Source organism: Myxine glutinosa, chromosome 12 (assembly GCF_964187855.1).
Source record: "Myxine glutinosa chromosome 12, kmMyxGlut1.1, whole genome shotgun sequence".
Classification (NCBI taxonomy): Eukaryota; Metazoa; Chordata; class Myxini; order Myxiniformes; family Myxinidae; genus Myxine; species Myxine glutinosa.
The window spans coordinates 104,735,601-104,751,628 of NC_136272.1; the positions used below are offsets into that span (position 1 = coordinate 104,735,601).

Here is a 16,028-nt window from a genome sequence, read left to right on the forward strand (position 1 = left end):
GGCGTGCTTGTCTGACGTGCCGGCGGGAATGACACTCACCTGCGCTCCCGTGTCGCACAGGTAACGGCGCCCGGAGAAGGTGTCCGTTATGAACAGCAGGCTGCTCGAACGGCCGGCGCTCATCGCCATTATTGAGCGCCGGCCCGGGCGTTTCCCGACCCGTTGAAGGAGCACGGCGGATGACACCGCCGAGCTTCGTGGCCGAACTTGGCGTGGAACCAGCACCAGGTGGTGGAGCTGGAGGAGCGCGGCTGGCTCCGCCCGGCCGGTGGAGTTGGCGGGTTTCCCCGCGGTGGCGATTTTCGCCGCGGCGGTGGGCGGGGCGTGGCGGCGTTCACGAGGTGCGTATCAGCATGCTGCTGAACATCAGCGCGCTGTAGAAGCTGATGCTGTGGAACATGCTGCTGAACATCAGCGTCGAGGGCCGTGATGGCCACGCCGACGCTCGCCCGTGTGTCCGAAGCGGCGAAGTACCTGTCCGCCTTGGCGGCCAATGCTCGGGGTTCCGTTAGCTCGGTCCCGGCCAACGCGAGGCGAACCTGCGCTGGAAGTTGGCGCCGGAATAGCGAACCGGGGGCTTCGTCACCCAACAGTGACAGCATATGGTCCATTCGGACCGACGGGCGCGTCTCACCGAGCTCGGGGAGATCCAGGAGGCGATCGGCCCGTGCGTCGTCCGTGAGGCCGAACGTGGCTAGGAGTAGCCGCTTGAGTGCCTCGTACTTGTGGCCGTCCGGTGGGTGGCGAAGGACGGACACAACTCGAGCGGCCGTGCCGGGCCCGAGGGAGGCGACGACATGGCAGTAGCGCAGGTCGTCGTTGGTGAGGCGCCGAAGCTGAAATTGGGCTTCGGCTTGAACGAACCAGACTTCGGCCTGGGCCTCCCAAAATTCGGGAAGTTTAATCGCCATTGCCTTGTCGTTGGCCATTGCAATGGCGTCGTGTTCGGAAGGATCGCTACGGCAGATCCAACGTCGAGGGTCACCAGTAAAGCGCGGCGTTACGCGCGCTGCTTGTGAGCAAGGAGGAAGCGGACAAGCGGTAACATATACACAAAGAATTAAGTTAAGCACCCCTACACAACGAATTAAGGTAAGCACCCCCTAATATATATTCTTTGTGTATATGTATACATTGGCATATATTCTAAGGTATGTGAGATCAAATAATGATTGGTATGACATTAGCAATTATCCATTGATGAAATTGAGTGATCAAAGTGAAAAAAAGTGATTGGTTGAGTCAGTGATCCGATCACGTGGGTCCTACACACGTTATTGACGCAAAGATCGCTAGAGGTCTTCTCAGAACAATGACTGTACGTTAGAAAACATAAACGTCATCCACACTGTCCGTGATGGACCTATAGCTCCATACTTAAATTGAGGTGAAAATATGCCTAAAATTCCCAAAAAATTTCACCTTAAATTATTCAGAATAAAATATTGAAAACGGCATGATTGTTATGTTTTTATGTGACCATAATATCACTTCTCCAGAAAATATAGCAATATCATGGGTATATTACACTGTTTTGACGACAACAAACTTGTAATGTGCGAGGTTGTAAAAAAACGGGGGGGGTGCTTAACTTAATTCTTTGTGTATATAAACGTCTTTATTGTAAGACTACACTGTAACACTCAAATGCCCCGGGCTGGTCGCCCGGTGTATATCATGAGGCCACGCCTACCCCTCGGGCGTGGCCACCGCCCACTTGGTGCGTGGAATGATGTCACCACGCCAGTGGGCTTTTGTGTCCGCCACAATATAGGTATTTCCAGCCATTGGGGCTAGAGGGGTACATAGACATTGTTAGGATTTTTTGTATGGTATGTGGGTGGCTTTGGATGGGTGATTGTATACATGTGCAGTGTTTGTAATGTCTGTGATAGTGTCTTGTTCCAAAGGTGAATATGTTTTCTGTGTTTGATCATTCATCACCCTAAAATGTATCCACCCCCCCCCCCCCCCCTCCATCCAATTTCATTTTATAACTAGAACGGCACTCGGTATAGCGCATCCCTCCACCAGGCTGATTAGTTTACGTTTTGTATCCCAGTGATGGGCGTGATCTGCATTGGGACCTGAGCCAAAATCTAATCGACTTGTTCTTGTCACATACCCAACTCATCCACCAAGTTTCGTTCAAATCCACCCATAACTTTTTGAGATATCTACGATACAGGAGAGCTTTTGGTCTGTCTGTGTGTGTGTGTCGCTATTTTTCTCAGAGATGGCTGAACGAATCTTCGTCAAACTTTCAGAGGTTCGTCAGTGAATGCCTGGGAGTGTTATAGGTAAAAAAGGGGGGAAATTTTTAGAAAAATAAAAAGTTGGTTTTTTTGGATAAAAAAAAAAGTGCACGATAGTGCCTAAACCCTTTTGATTAATGACAGTTATATACAAGTACACATTCGCATAAATAAATACAAAACAATCACCAGACATTTGAACAAAAATAAATCAAACAATTCCAGAAGTGTACGAAGTTGGTAGTAAGGCTTCTTCTTCTTCCTGATTGACATCACACAACTCAGAAACGTGATGAGCGGCATATTCAACGGCATATTCAGCAGCATTTGTTCATCAAAAAGGTGAAATTATGATTTGACATTTGTGGTGGATTCTGATTTAGATGTAAAATTGAGTACCAGAGGTCGGCAAATTGAGTACCAGCTTGCTGGGATGAATGATCCCGGTGTGTACCCCGATTTAGAATAGATACACCTTATCCCTGCGCATCGTAAGGGCGTGACCAAGGGTTGGCGTCAGGAAGGGCATCCGGCCATAAAAACATTGCCTCAAACAGAGAACCATGATTGTCATGGGGCCCGCAAGGCTAACCCCCGCTCTAGCGGGGAAAAATGGCCTTAAAACGATCATTCATTCATTCATTCTGATTTGGATGTAATTCCTTTTCCATTATATTTATCTCATTTCAAATATGTTAATGTTTCTTTTTCTCTTGTGCAACGCCGGGTACTCCAGCTATAAACACTTGTATACTTTACTCGGTGTACAAATACAATTACAACTTTGGCTGATATGTGGGTAACACAGGCTTTGTGGCTGCGGCCTCATGCGGGGGTGTGGGGGACCGGGAGAGGAGCGTAAATGCTCTCTGTAAATGTGTACCGTGCGGCACCACCTGGTGATTGTGGCAGAGGGCATTACAATTTCCTTTTTTTAAATTTTTCTCCTTCTTATCCCCCCTCTCCCAAAACGGAGGGGCCTGTCAAAGCCACTCCTCCCCCCCCCCCCCCAAAAGTTGTATATGTAGTATATCTATCCCCTCCCTCTCCCCTCACCTCGCATCCCTCCCCCTTCCACTCCCCCACTCCCTTCCCCACCCATCCCTCTCCTGCCTCCTCCCTTATCCCCCCTCTCCCAAAACGGAGGGGCCTGTCAAAGCCACTCCTCCCCCCCCCCAAAAGTTGTATATGTAGTATATCTTTCCCCTCCCTCTCCCCTCACCTCGCATCCCTCCCCCTTCCACTCCCCCACTCCCTTCCCCACCCATCCCTCTCCTGCCTCCTCCCTTATCCCCCCTCTCCCAAAACGGAGGGGCCTGTCAAAGCCACTCCTCCCCCCCCCCCCCCCCAAAAGTTGTATATGTAGTATATCTTTCCCCTCCCTCTCCCCTCACCTCGCATCCCTCCCCCTTACACTCCCCCACTCCCTTCCCCACCCATCCCTCTCCTGCCTCCTCCCTTATCCCCCCTCTCCCAAAACGGAGGGGCCTGTCAAAGCCACTCCTCCCATCCCCCCCAAAGTTGTATATGTAGTATATCTTTCCCCCCCGGGTACTCCTGCCAGTTCTATATATTGTTTTTAGCACTTTCACTCAATGGTGAAGAATCACTTAAAAAGTTATCGGATCCAGATCGTCACCAAAATGGAATCTATTCTTGTCACCCACCCAACCTGTCAATCAAATTTCATCCGAATCTATCCACAATTTTTTGTGATAACGTGCACGCAGAAAAACAGACAGTGATATTCATCCTTGCCCTACTGTTCTCATCCCTAGTCCTCTGCCCCCCCCCCATCCCCCCCCCCCGGCCCTACTCCATTACTGTTAGATATCTATGCTGTTGATAATTATAGTATGCCTGGTGTTTCGATGCTTGCATAAATCATCTCGGCTTTATCCGTCCTTCTGGGTCATCCTTTCGTTTGTTTCTTTTCTTTTCTCTTCTTTTTATTTTTTCAATAAAATCACCCAAAGCCAACTGCATGGGTATGCATGCTTTACCGCCATCATTGTGGAACCTTTAATTCCAGTCGGGCTCACAAAAACCTTTGCTCTTACTTTTTCCAAAGATTTCCCCCAAATGTGAGACGGTGTATCCAAAGGTTGTTTTGTTATCGAATCGGATATAGAACTATGTCCGAGTGGTGGAGGTCTGGTGGGACGAATACCGGGATTACTTCTACGCAAGCCGCCCCGAGTCCAAAAACATTGCGTACGGAGACATCTCAGCACTGCAGAATTTCCGCAAAGATCACAACTGTAAGGACTTCAAGTGGTTCATGGAAAACATTGCCTATGACATCCCAGACTTCTTCCCGCTACCTCCGAAGAACGTCGAGTGGGGAGAGGTATTTGAGCTTTATGGGATTGGGAGGGAGTCGTATGAATAAAGAGAGTAACTGGGAGCAGCTGACAGGTGAAGTTGGGAGGGGATTTGGCACAGGTGGGATGGGCAGCATTGCCTTTCACTTTCTCTATATTTTCTTATGACTAGGTGCATAATATATTTGGTTGTGAACGCTGTATGTGGCACACACTCCAAAACATTTCTTTAAAAATCATTTTTTGTTTCAAATGTTTTCAGCAAACAAAATATGTATTTTTTTTTCTCAAAATGTTATGGATGATCAATTGCCTTTTGTATTTCAGATCCGTGGTCTGGGCACAAACTACTGCATTGATAGTATGGGTCACAAGGACGGGGGTATTCTGGAGTTAGGCCCGTGTCACCGCATGGGAGGAAACCAGGTGAGCCTAAATGACCTGTCGACTTGTGCACCTCTAATGGTCACCGGTTTCACTTTAGCTTACTGGAGAACGACTCAGACGAAATCTTCGTGATCTTCTTTTATCGACATCGTTACCACATTCCTCCCCTCTCTCTGCTTGTTTCACTCGTCCCACCAGCTCTTCAGGATCAATGAAGCTCAGCAAATGATGCAATACGACCAGTGCCTGATGGCTAGGCAGTCGGATGTTGCAATCACTCATTGCAAACTCCGTGAATATCAAGAGTGGACATACAAAAAGGTAAGGGACTGCTTGAAGTTTGAAGTAAAGAGTTTAGGGCCGCAGGAAGAGTGGTCATAGTTTTGATGTGATTTAGCATACGGTTATGAGGTTGAACTGATGCATGTGGGCAAATTCACTAATGTCGAGTTTTCCTCTCCACCAAATTTCGTCCAAATCCATCCACAAGTATTTGAGATATCCTACTATGTATCGTTTTTGGCCCCATCTCCCAATGGTGAAGAATCACTTGAAGAATTAAATAATTATCATATGCGAATTCATATTCAGATCTTCACCAAAATCAAATCGATTCGTTCTTGTCACATACGCAACCTCTCCACTAAGTTTTGTCCAAATCCGTCCACAACTTTTTGAGATATCTTGTTCACAGACAGACAAATAAACAGACAGAAAGGGGTGAAAACATAACCTCCATCCACCTTTAGTGGCGGAGGTAAAAATGTAAAGGGACGATCATAAGAAATGATCATGTGAAACCAACCCTACATCTTTCTTTTGAATAAAATGGTTGTCCCTAGAAAATACAAGCTACATCAGACACACACACACACACACATACGGGCACACACACGGGCACACATACGGGCACACATACGGGCACACACACGGGCACACACACACACACATACGGGCACACACATGGGCACACACACGAAAACACACACACACAACCATTTATTTGAGATCTGAGATGGTGGTGAACAGCTGGCTGTCTTGGAGACCTGGATGGAGGAATGCGACTGGTTGTAAAACTTTGTGGGCAGGTTCAATGTGTGACAAGGACCAATTGACTCGACTTTTGTGAAGATCCAGATCCGGATACGAGAATTTTTTTTTTAAGTGGTTCTTCACCATTGAGCGATAGGACCAAAAAACTATATACAAGAGGGTCTTTCTCCAATGAGCAGACATCCATGTCCGCTATTTCAAACACCAGCACTTGTGAGCAGGCCGTTGGTGCTCCTATGGTTGGCAGCAAGTGCCCCGGAAGCAGTGACGGAAAGAGAGTGGCAGTCATATGTGTGGAAAAATTGCATGTTTGGTTAGGGTCACCCAGATAGCTCAGATGGCAGAGCACTGGTACGGCTCACCAAAGGACCTGGGTTCGATTCCCAGTCTGGGTGTGTAATTTTCCCACATATGTCAATTAACAAATATTAAAGTTATTTTTAATTGAGTGTGGCCCCATTGGCTCCAACTGACTGAAGCCAGGCCCCCTGGGAGTGACAGCTAGGTCTCCTTGGCCACGTTTGCCTTCCATGTTGGAAAGTGGAGATTTGATCGAGGAAAGACAGCTTGTGACAAAAGGATTTATAAACTTTTTGCATCCCAAGGCACTCGTTTGTTTATCTTCTTAATTATTGGTTTGAAAGTAATAGCTATCCTCTTCACTGCCATTACAGGAAGATCACGTGTTCGTACACACTCCTACGTTCTCGTGCCTCGACCGTGACGAGCTTCTCCATAAGGTGCAACTGGCACCATGCGTGGACGGCAAGAAGACGCAACTCTGGGAGATGAATAACGTGGGCTTGCTATGAAAGGCGAGCAGTTCCATGCAGCCTCATTCCAACACTCAGAAGACCTCGGTATTGTCGGTGTCGACAGACCAGCAAAGCACTCCAGCATCTGACAACTCCGTCGGCATCAAATTACCATGTTGTCGGGCTACTGCCCCATGAGCACTGATTACGGGCCACAATAGTCAACCGTAACCTCGCTGACCTTTTAACCACTCCGATTTACTTCCTCGACCGTTCCCAGGTGTAAAGAGTGTACAGGATGTATGCACCCCACTTTGTGGCCGAGGACCTCGATCAATGGACTCCGAGGTTTGGCCGAGCCAAGGGGGTTGTGTCGCATATGGTTGAGCGCACAATATTTGCCCTCTGATTGCAATTTATTTTTGCATTTTTATAATCGAATCGAAGGTTTACGGATTGTTGTCGTCGATATTTCTAGGGGGGGGGGGGCAGGGTGTGGGGGGTTTTAGGGGAGTTTTTTTTCTTTTTCTTTTTTTTTTATACAAGATCGAGGTTGAGGAGGAATTTCGCTCCCCGTGCAATTAATGTGCCTTCACCCCTTGATTGACGGTTGATGTTCTTGGAAGCCGTGACACTGATCCACAGCTGGCGTGACAATCCCTGCCACGCTGGTGGCCCATCTCTACCACACAATCGTACATCATGGGGGACCGAGATGCACTAACAACCACATTTCTTTGCAGTCAGGATTTTTTTGTAAATGCATCCTGTTCTCGCCAAGGGTTTTGGATATAAATAATTGCTTTGACGTTTCTTCCTTTGGTTACGATGATCCTCGATAGGATGAGAGAGTAGAAACAAAAACAGATGTCTGTGTTTGTGAATGTAGAGAATGGAGCTGAAGGATTTATTTTTTAATTGGAAATTTTGTTTATTTGTTGTTGGGTGTTTCAGTATCCCTTGATCATTTGACAAGCGGTTGCCTGCCTCATGATCACGTGGCTGTTAGTCCTGGGTTCAATATTGAAGATACTTTTTGGTTTCCCTTGGTTTGTTGTACAAGGTAAGATGATGGGAGTTTTGTTGCATCTGCTCTTTTTATATACATATATATACAGGTTTACATATATTTTTCTCTTCATCTGATATCAAAAACATTTATATATCAACCATTCCATTCTTTCCTCTTTGACCTCAGCACTCATTGCGCACAATAACTCTGATCAAAAGTGTCGTACGTGCTTCCTAAGTTACCCACGTCATATAAACTCGCTAAGCATCATGGGTTTTTTTTTAAAGTGGTCTACCTTATCTAACTTGGTACTACAGGTTTGTAATTCATGGCAGGAAAAAGTGAGTGTGTACAATAATATTGGTATAGCGGTGTAGGGTGGGGGGTAAATGTGAAAATGCCAGTGAAATCAACTTTTAAAACCCAGTAATCTCCAAAGTTGAAACTTCCATGTGACATGTCTATCTGTGAAGAATAGTTTTTAACTGTTTGTTATGGATTCTTCGTAATCGATGTACGTACCCTACTCTTCCCAAAGCGTTGGTTGCCGACGGGTTGAGTTGGCACTGCCTCCGCAACAGTCAGGGTATAAATTTGCAATTTGTTCAGAGTGCCGGAGATAACTTGCCGATTCCTCACGGAGGAGACCGTGGGATCTTGAATGTCCGCCAGGCAACGTTGCCAGATAGGACACGTAGTTTAGACGTCATTCAGCCAGACAGTGCACACATTCATGCCTCGGCCTGCCTGTGGAACAAAAGGATGACAGTTTTGAGCTGGTTCGAGATTCGTACCCAGACGAGACCGCTCAGAGTTGAGTACGCGTAACTCCAATCTGTCCTGCTAGGAAATGGATTTATAAACCTAGAAAAAAAAAAAATAGGAATACAAGAACAAATGCGACAAATTTTTAACTCGTTCATAATTTGCCCGCAGAGTTAACTCTCTCTCTCTCTCTCTCTGTCCGTCTGTGTCTCTGTCTCTCTCTGTCTGTCTCTGTCTCTCTTTCCCTCTCTCTCTCTCTCTGTCTCGCTCTCTCTCTGTCTCGCTCTCTCTCTCTCTCACACACACTCACACTCTGTCTCTCTCTCTCTCTGTCTGTGTCTCTCTCTCCCTCTCTCTGTGTCCCGCTCTCTCTCTCCCTCTCTCTCTCCCTCTCTCTGTGTCTCGCTCTGTGTCTCTCTCTCCCTCTCTCTGTGTCTCGCTCTCTCTCTCCCTCTCTCTGTGTCTCGCTCTCTCTCTCCCTCTCTCTGTCTCGCTCTCTCTCCCTCTCTCTGTGTCTCGCTCTCTCTCTCCCTCTCTCTGTGTCTCGCTCTCGCTCTCTCTCTCTCCCTCTCTCTGTGTCTCGCTCTCTCTGTGTCTCGCTCTCTCTGTGTCTCTCTCTCCCTCTCTCTGTGTCTCTCTCTCCCTCTCTCTGTGTCTCGCTCTCTCTGTGTCTCGCTCTCTCTGTGTCTCGCTCTCTCTGTGTCTCGCTCTCTCTCTCCCTCTCTCTGTGTCTCGCTCTCTCTCTCCCTCTCTCTGTGTCTCGCTCTCTCTCTCTCTCCCTCTCTCTGTGTCTCGCTCTCTCTCTCCCTCTCTCTGTGTCTCGCTCTCTCTGTGTCTCGCTCTCTCTCTCCCTCTCTCTGTGTCTCGCTCTCTCTGTGTCTCGCTCTCTCTGTGTCTCGCTCTCTCTGTGTCTCGCTCTCTCTGTGTCTCGCTCTCTCTGTGTCTCGCTCTCTCTGTGTCTCGCTCTCTCTGTGTCTCGCTCTCTCTGTGTCTCGCTCTCTCTGTGTCTCGCTCTCTCTGTGTCTCGCTCTCTCTGTGTCTCGCTCTCTCTCTCCCTCTCTCTGTCTCGCTCTCTCTCCCTCTCTCTGTGTCTCGCTCTCTGTCTCGCTCTCTCTGTGTCTCGCTCTCTCTGTGTCTCGCTCTCTCTGTGTCTCGCTCTCTCTCGCTCTCTTTCTCTCTTCCTGTGAAGTGATGTTTGATTCAATCATGTGAATGAGGTGACGCTTGATAATTTAATTATTTTTTGTCCTGCTTAATGCAAATTATTTTGTAAATCGTATCTTTTTGAAGTTTTGCTTCAGGTGTGTGGTGGTTTGCACTATGATTGTACAAGGTTGTTTGTGAGCAAAGGGCTTTATTTGCATTTGTATTCATCACGAGCCAATGTAATACAAATGTGGTAAAACAAAAAGGTGAGCACTTGAAGGGTGTGATGTACAGTGAATGTTATCATGTGATTATCTGAATGAAGTATAATCGCCTGGGTAACTTTAACTTGTTGTTTTTTTTAAAACTCATCTCACAATCGATCACTCCACTTACTAGAGTGGCTCTTATAGAGTCCAATTGTAATGAGGCCGAGATGTTTTATGGGATTTGTTTGTGGTTGAACTCCTCAGGTCGCTTTGTATGGACTCGATAGGAGTCGTAGATTTAGGGATTTAAAGGCAAACGATTCGAATGTACTTTTTGTGGAGAAGAAAAATGTTTATTTTATTTGATGCACATGTTTGTGATTTAAACCAAACTGTTCTGCTTCCCACTGTGACAGCCTCGTCATTGACAATGAATAGAAACACGCGCTCCGCACCGGAACAACTATTCAAGGACTGTTCTGTGGTCGACTTACCTTGAAGTTCAATCTCGAGCCCCAAGTCACGACTGTATTCGCAGTTGCTTTAGTTGCCACCGAGTGTTATTAGTCGATAGTGGTCCTGCTCGTGGGCTTTTTACCCCGCAGGCGTGAAGCAGCAAGTGGGGTTAAGCAATTGGTTCACGTTCCCTGTGTGGCCACAAACGTCAGTTTATGATTGAGGAGCAACTTGATTTCAATCGAATGTTGTATTTTCAACATTAATCGGAAAACGAACCCTTGGTTTAGCAATTCTTTGCCTCTGAATTTGTCCCGATCAGTCGATCACACAAGCGCAGAGAGGAGTGAAATATTTTAGTGTGTGCCTGGCAGTCAAAACAAAATGGAAAATCATTCCAAGCAGGAAACTTGCAGCTTTTCGGGACGTCATAAAGGACACAAACAGGCACGAATAACTAATGTGACGTGTTAAATAATGTGGTGTAAAAGACAACATCATCGACGGTAAACTTCCGAATTATTTTTTTCTCCAACCTTTCATATCTTTATTATATTTCAATTGAATTTTGTACGTGAATACCGTAGAACACAAATCGCCCGATTGACACTTCCAAAACCCTTTCGTTTAGCAGTACTTAGATAAAATGTTATGGCATTTTACATCATATCGACCAATCAAATTTGCTGCTCGCAGACTCCGCCTATGCTCCTTTTATCCTCAAGACTGCATGAAGTAAGATGTTCTATGAATTATTTCGTTATTTTGAGAAAAAGCTTCCGCTAAACCTATTTGCTCCAATTTTTCCTCACGTGCTGCCCCGATTCTTGTTGATGCCTTTGTCCTGCATCCTGATGAATGGAATCCAATGTTTGTCTCATTGGACTGCGTTTGCCTTTTTTCCTTGACGTCGTCATGCACTTGATTGAATTGTAATTTAATTTTGCTGCAAACAATATATTTTTTCCAAAGTATTCAATATTTTCAAGATCTGAATAGCTATGCCCCCACAAAATCGACCATTTCCTGCAACTTGTATTTTGACATTTTCTTTAATTATGCCTCATCAGTCATTTTGAAAATTTGCGACCCCTCCAAAGGAAGAAAATGCGAAGATGGGCGAAACAAATCTTTTTTTCATAACTTTATGGAATGAAATGAAACTTGCACAGGTACAACTTCAGGGTGCCCTCATTAATCCTTGAAAGTTGCATCTTCCTTGGTCAAATCCTCTCGAAGTATATGATACATATTGTCGCTTGACTACCCTTGGTGAATGCCTGAGGGTAGCACGGAAGGCCAAGCGAGCTTTAACTCCGAAGCGTTCAGTTCAAATGGCAGAGAATACACGTGGGGAAGCAAGAGGGAGGACGAGGACCAGAGCCTTACCTGGTCGATCCCACCGGCAGTCTCCAAACCCTGCAATAAATAAACTCACACGAAACCGGATTTAAAATGTCCAAAAATACCGGCTTTATTAAAAGGAATGCCGGCAATACAAAATAAAACGGTCAAATAATTTCCTCATTTGGGACGTCCCCACAACAGACACAAACACAGACGAAGGATAAAATAAATGGTGGATAAAATAAAGGTGTGTGGTTATTTAGTGCACTTGGCTCTGATCGCTGGTGGGGTCTCGTCAGGGGTCGTAAACATCGTCCGGTGTGTTGGCGGCTTTGCGCGCGAAACGTGCTCGTTGGCGCGAAACGGGTCCCTTCACTCCGGTGTCGCGCGCGAAACGAACAGGAGTTGTGCAGCTCGTCGTTCTTGCTTGGGGAAAACTGCAGCTCTCCATCCCCGGCTCTTCCGCCTCACGACCACCAGCAAAGTCTCGGAACGCGGGCGTTTATGATGAAGCCTCCCCGTGCAGAGAGCAAGCACAACCATTCACTTTAACCTCCAGAACGAGCCGCTCAAACCACTTTTTAAACGTCGCTCTGACGTCATCGGTAGTCCTTCGCCAATCAGCGAGTTCTTCTTACCAGTCCTTCCCATCAATCAAAAACCCTGCTGTCACGGGTCCTCGGGTGTGGCCTTGCCCTGCCCAATCTAGGTGTGCCTCCAAAGTCAATGTAATTAGCGGCAGCGCTCAATGTCCTGGCCTCTGGTAGGTTTTTTTATTAGGGCGTTTAAATGTGGGATGCTAGCCTTACGTGTGGTGTATTGTCAAAAGGAACAGATACAGAGGTAACAACGTACAAGGGATAATTTACCCATAGTCCCTGAGCTAGGTAACATGCCCCACTCATCGTAATGGGGACGAAGATACACCTTAATCCAAACACGGTCTACTGGATCCCGACTTATTACCTGGTGGTTCTTCTTCTTCATGATGATCGGAGCATACTAATCCATACAAATTTACCTAGTTCTTAGGTAATCACTGCCTACCCCCTACAAACATAATACATACAGTTACCGGCATGGCCCGGATCACCCCTAAAGGCCAATGTGTCCATCCAAATACAATGTACGTGGTCTACAACACTGCTCTGGCTAGATCTTCATGCCAAGGGTCAGTTTACCGTACCTGTGAGATGATTGAAGCAGATGGGGAACTGTTCCGACGGCTGTATTAAGGGTTATTAATTGACCGAGTGAACCAGCGTTACGAACCACACCCTATCATCTATCAGACCAATTAATTACTTAGGCCAATTGCCCCAGAAACACGATCTCAGATCAAACCCAAGCAGGATAAGGTGAGACTATATTAACTATTTCATAGGTTTATTACAGAAGGCCAGAAATAGCGGTTGGGGGTTAAAAAGGAGAAATGATGGAAGGCCAGCTAAGGGGCAATATTGGCTGGTGCAGCGAGGCAAGCAGCTCTGGTGTAAGTGGGTGATGTAGCTACAACCGGGCTGCGTTGAAGGTGCACCGAGCTCAGTGTGTCGTCTATGTGTATGTAAAAGCCACCACAAACGTGAAAGGGCAAGTTGGAAAATTAGAGAATGCAAACAATGAAGAAGAAGAAAGACGGTAAGGAAAGTTTGAGAAAAGTTGGAAAGAAAGTGAGTGTGTGAATCTCAGATCTTATCTCTCATCTACAATATTCTTGAAACTAGCGGGGTCACCCGTGGGAATCCCACGGGTGACCCCGCAAGTTTGCATTGACGTTCGTCGATGGACTCGTTCGCCCGTCTCATTCGTTTTCTTGCTGCATCCTGTTCAAGTCTGCGTTCTTCATCGATCGTCTCATTCATTTTGGAAATAGAAGTTTCCACGCAGCGCATGAATTGTCACGATCCTCAAGAGGAATTTGTCTCGTAATCATCAAATGATAAATGGCAAGTAAATTATATTGTGGAAAATTAAAGATTTCAAATAAACCTATTTAAAGTGTATTCGCACATAACTAATTTTAAAAAACGAAGAAATATCTCTCGGTAATTTCCTGAAACATATTTTACTTCCGGCTAATAATGTTGAATTAAATAAAAACGAAGAAATATATGTCGGCATCATTGTTGACGTTTTTGTGACGACTGTCATCAAACGAAAAAGTAATATATCTTAACGGAAAAGCAAAAGCGAATTTTTAATATATATCGACACGTTGCCGTCGGTGTCATGTTGGGCGGTGTATGATACACCATGACGCGATTTTTAAAAATATATCTCTGCATTTTCCCGCGTGTGTGGAATGTTCTCAATTATTGCTGACACCGAGTCCAAACCATCGATAAAAATGAAATCATATGGTGAGTTAGATTGGAGATAAAGGCGTGAGAGAGACTCAATGGCCTTGAAGTTGAAGTTACAGGCGTTTGAGAATTCATTTCGTTCTATAAACGGCAACTTTCATTGGATTTCCTTCCCGTTTTTTTTCAACCGAGTCGAAAACTATGTTAGCGACTGTGAAAAATGAAATGATATATCGAATTTTTAATATGTATCGACACGTTGCCGTCGGTGTCATGTTAGGCGGTGTATGATACACCATGACGCGATTTAAAAAAATATATCTGCATTTTCCCGCGTGTGTGGAATGTTCTCAATTATTGCTGACACCGACTCTAAAACCATCGATAAAAATGAAATCATATGGTGAGTTAGATTGGAGATAAAGGCGTGAGAGAGACTCAATGGCCTTGAAGTTACAGGCATTTGAGAATTCATTTCGTTCTATAAACGGCAACTTTCATCGGATTTTCTTCTCGTTTTTTTTCAACCGAGTCTAAAACTATGTTAGCGACTGTGAAAAATGAAATGATATATCGAATTTAAAATAGATATCGACACATTGCCGTCGGTGTCATGTTGGGCGGTGTATGATACACCATGACGCGATTTTAAAAAATATATCTCTGCATTTTCCCGCGTGTGTGGAATGTTTGTGGAAAATTAAAGATTTCAAATAACCTATTTAAAGTGTATGCGCACATAACTAATAAAAAAAACGAAGAAATATCTCTCGGTAATTTCCTGAAACATATTTTACTTCCGGCTAATATGTTGAATGAAATAAAAACGAAGAAATATATGTCGGCATCATTGTTGACGTTTTTGTGACGATTGTCATCAAACGAAATAGTAATATATCATAACGGAAAAGCAAAAGCGAATTTTTAATATATATCGACACATTGCCGGCGGTGTCATGTTGGGCGGTGTATGATACACCATGACGCGATTTTAAAAAATATATCTCTGCATTTTCCCGCGTGTGTGGATTGTTCTCAATTATTGCTGACACCGAGTCTAAAAGTAAAACCATCGATAAAAATGAAATCATATGGTGAGTTAGATTGGAGATAAAGGCGTGAGAGAGACTCAATGGCCTTGAAGTTACAGGCCTTTGAGAATTCATTTCGTTCTATAAACGGCAACTTTCATCGGATTTTCTTCCCGTTTTTTTTCACCGAGTCTAAAACTATGTTAGCGACTGTGAAAAATGAAATGATTTATCGAATTTGATTTGAAATAAAACTGGGGAGAGCAAGACACCACGGGCCTACAAAACAGGACTCAAAGCTATGCGAGTTAATAAAATGGTGGATATTTGTTTATAGCCACTCCCAGAATGGGTGGAGCTACTCTGCAAACCGAGTAAGCCACACCCCGGACAGACACCCAACAGATAGACAGACAGACAGACAGAATCATCTACGGCTATTATAATATAGATAGATCCCTCACGCCTCGTCTATGGGTTTCCCAACTCCCTCGTTTTGCGACTTCAACCCTCCCCTCCACCCCCTACCGGTGCTGGACTATCGGAGGCGGTCGGGGCCATCACTGGTGGTGATTTGCTGGGTCCCATCTCTGCCCGACAACTGAGTTTGATTAATCAAAAGGGGGCCTGCGCAAAGGTTTTGTCTGGGAAGTGGGGAGGGGCAAGAACCTGACGCCCACTTGTTAAGGGTGATGGATTGCTTCCATTTGGCGTTTTGGCTTCAAAGCCACCACACAATTTCATCCATATTTCAGTTTATTTTATTAACTCGATTTTGGTAAGGGGGGGTGGGGGGGGGGCTGTTTTTTTAAAAATGGCATGCCATGTGCATGGCGGCCATTTTGAAAAAGCAAATGGAAAGGGTCTCCAACATTCCTTCTTTTTTTTTTATCTGGATGATCAACTGGTATATGTATATATATTTAATTTGGCCGAGATAGATAATTCTACACCAAGGATACCGTTTACTTTGTGAGCAATTAAT

At 45.4% G+C, this 16,028-nt stretch overlaps 1 protein-coding gene across 3 annotated transcripts in view; it reads left to right on the plus strand.

Annotated features, from left to right (window-relative positions):
• LOC137437732 (N-acetylgalactosaminyltransferase 7) overlaps positions 1-8,208 on the plus strand; it is a 41,727-nt gene extending 33,519 nt beyond the window's left edge. For 2 of the 3 annotated variants that reach the window (XM_068132309.2, XM_068132307.2), the window contains exons 9-12: positions 4,387-4,605; positions 4,907-5,005; positions 5,165-5,287; positions 6,694-8,208. In XM_068132309.2, coding sequence (XP_067988410.2) covers positions 4,387-4,605; positions 4,907-5,005; positions 5,165-5,287; positions 6,694-6,831 — 579 coding nt within the window. In that variant the 3' untranslated portion in view covers positions 6,832-8,208. The remainder of the gene's footprint in view (positions 1-4,386; positions 4,606-4,906; positions 5,006-5,164; positions 5,288-6,693) is intronic. The other variant, XM_068132308.2, reaches the window with a different exon arrangement.
• Positions 8,209-16,028: the final 7,820 nt, after the last annotated feature.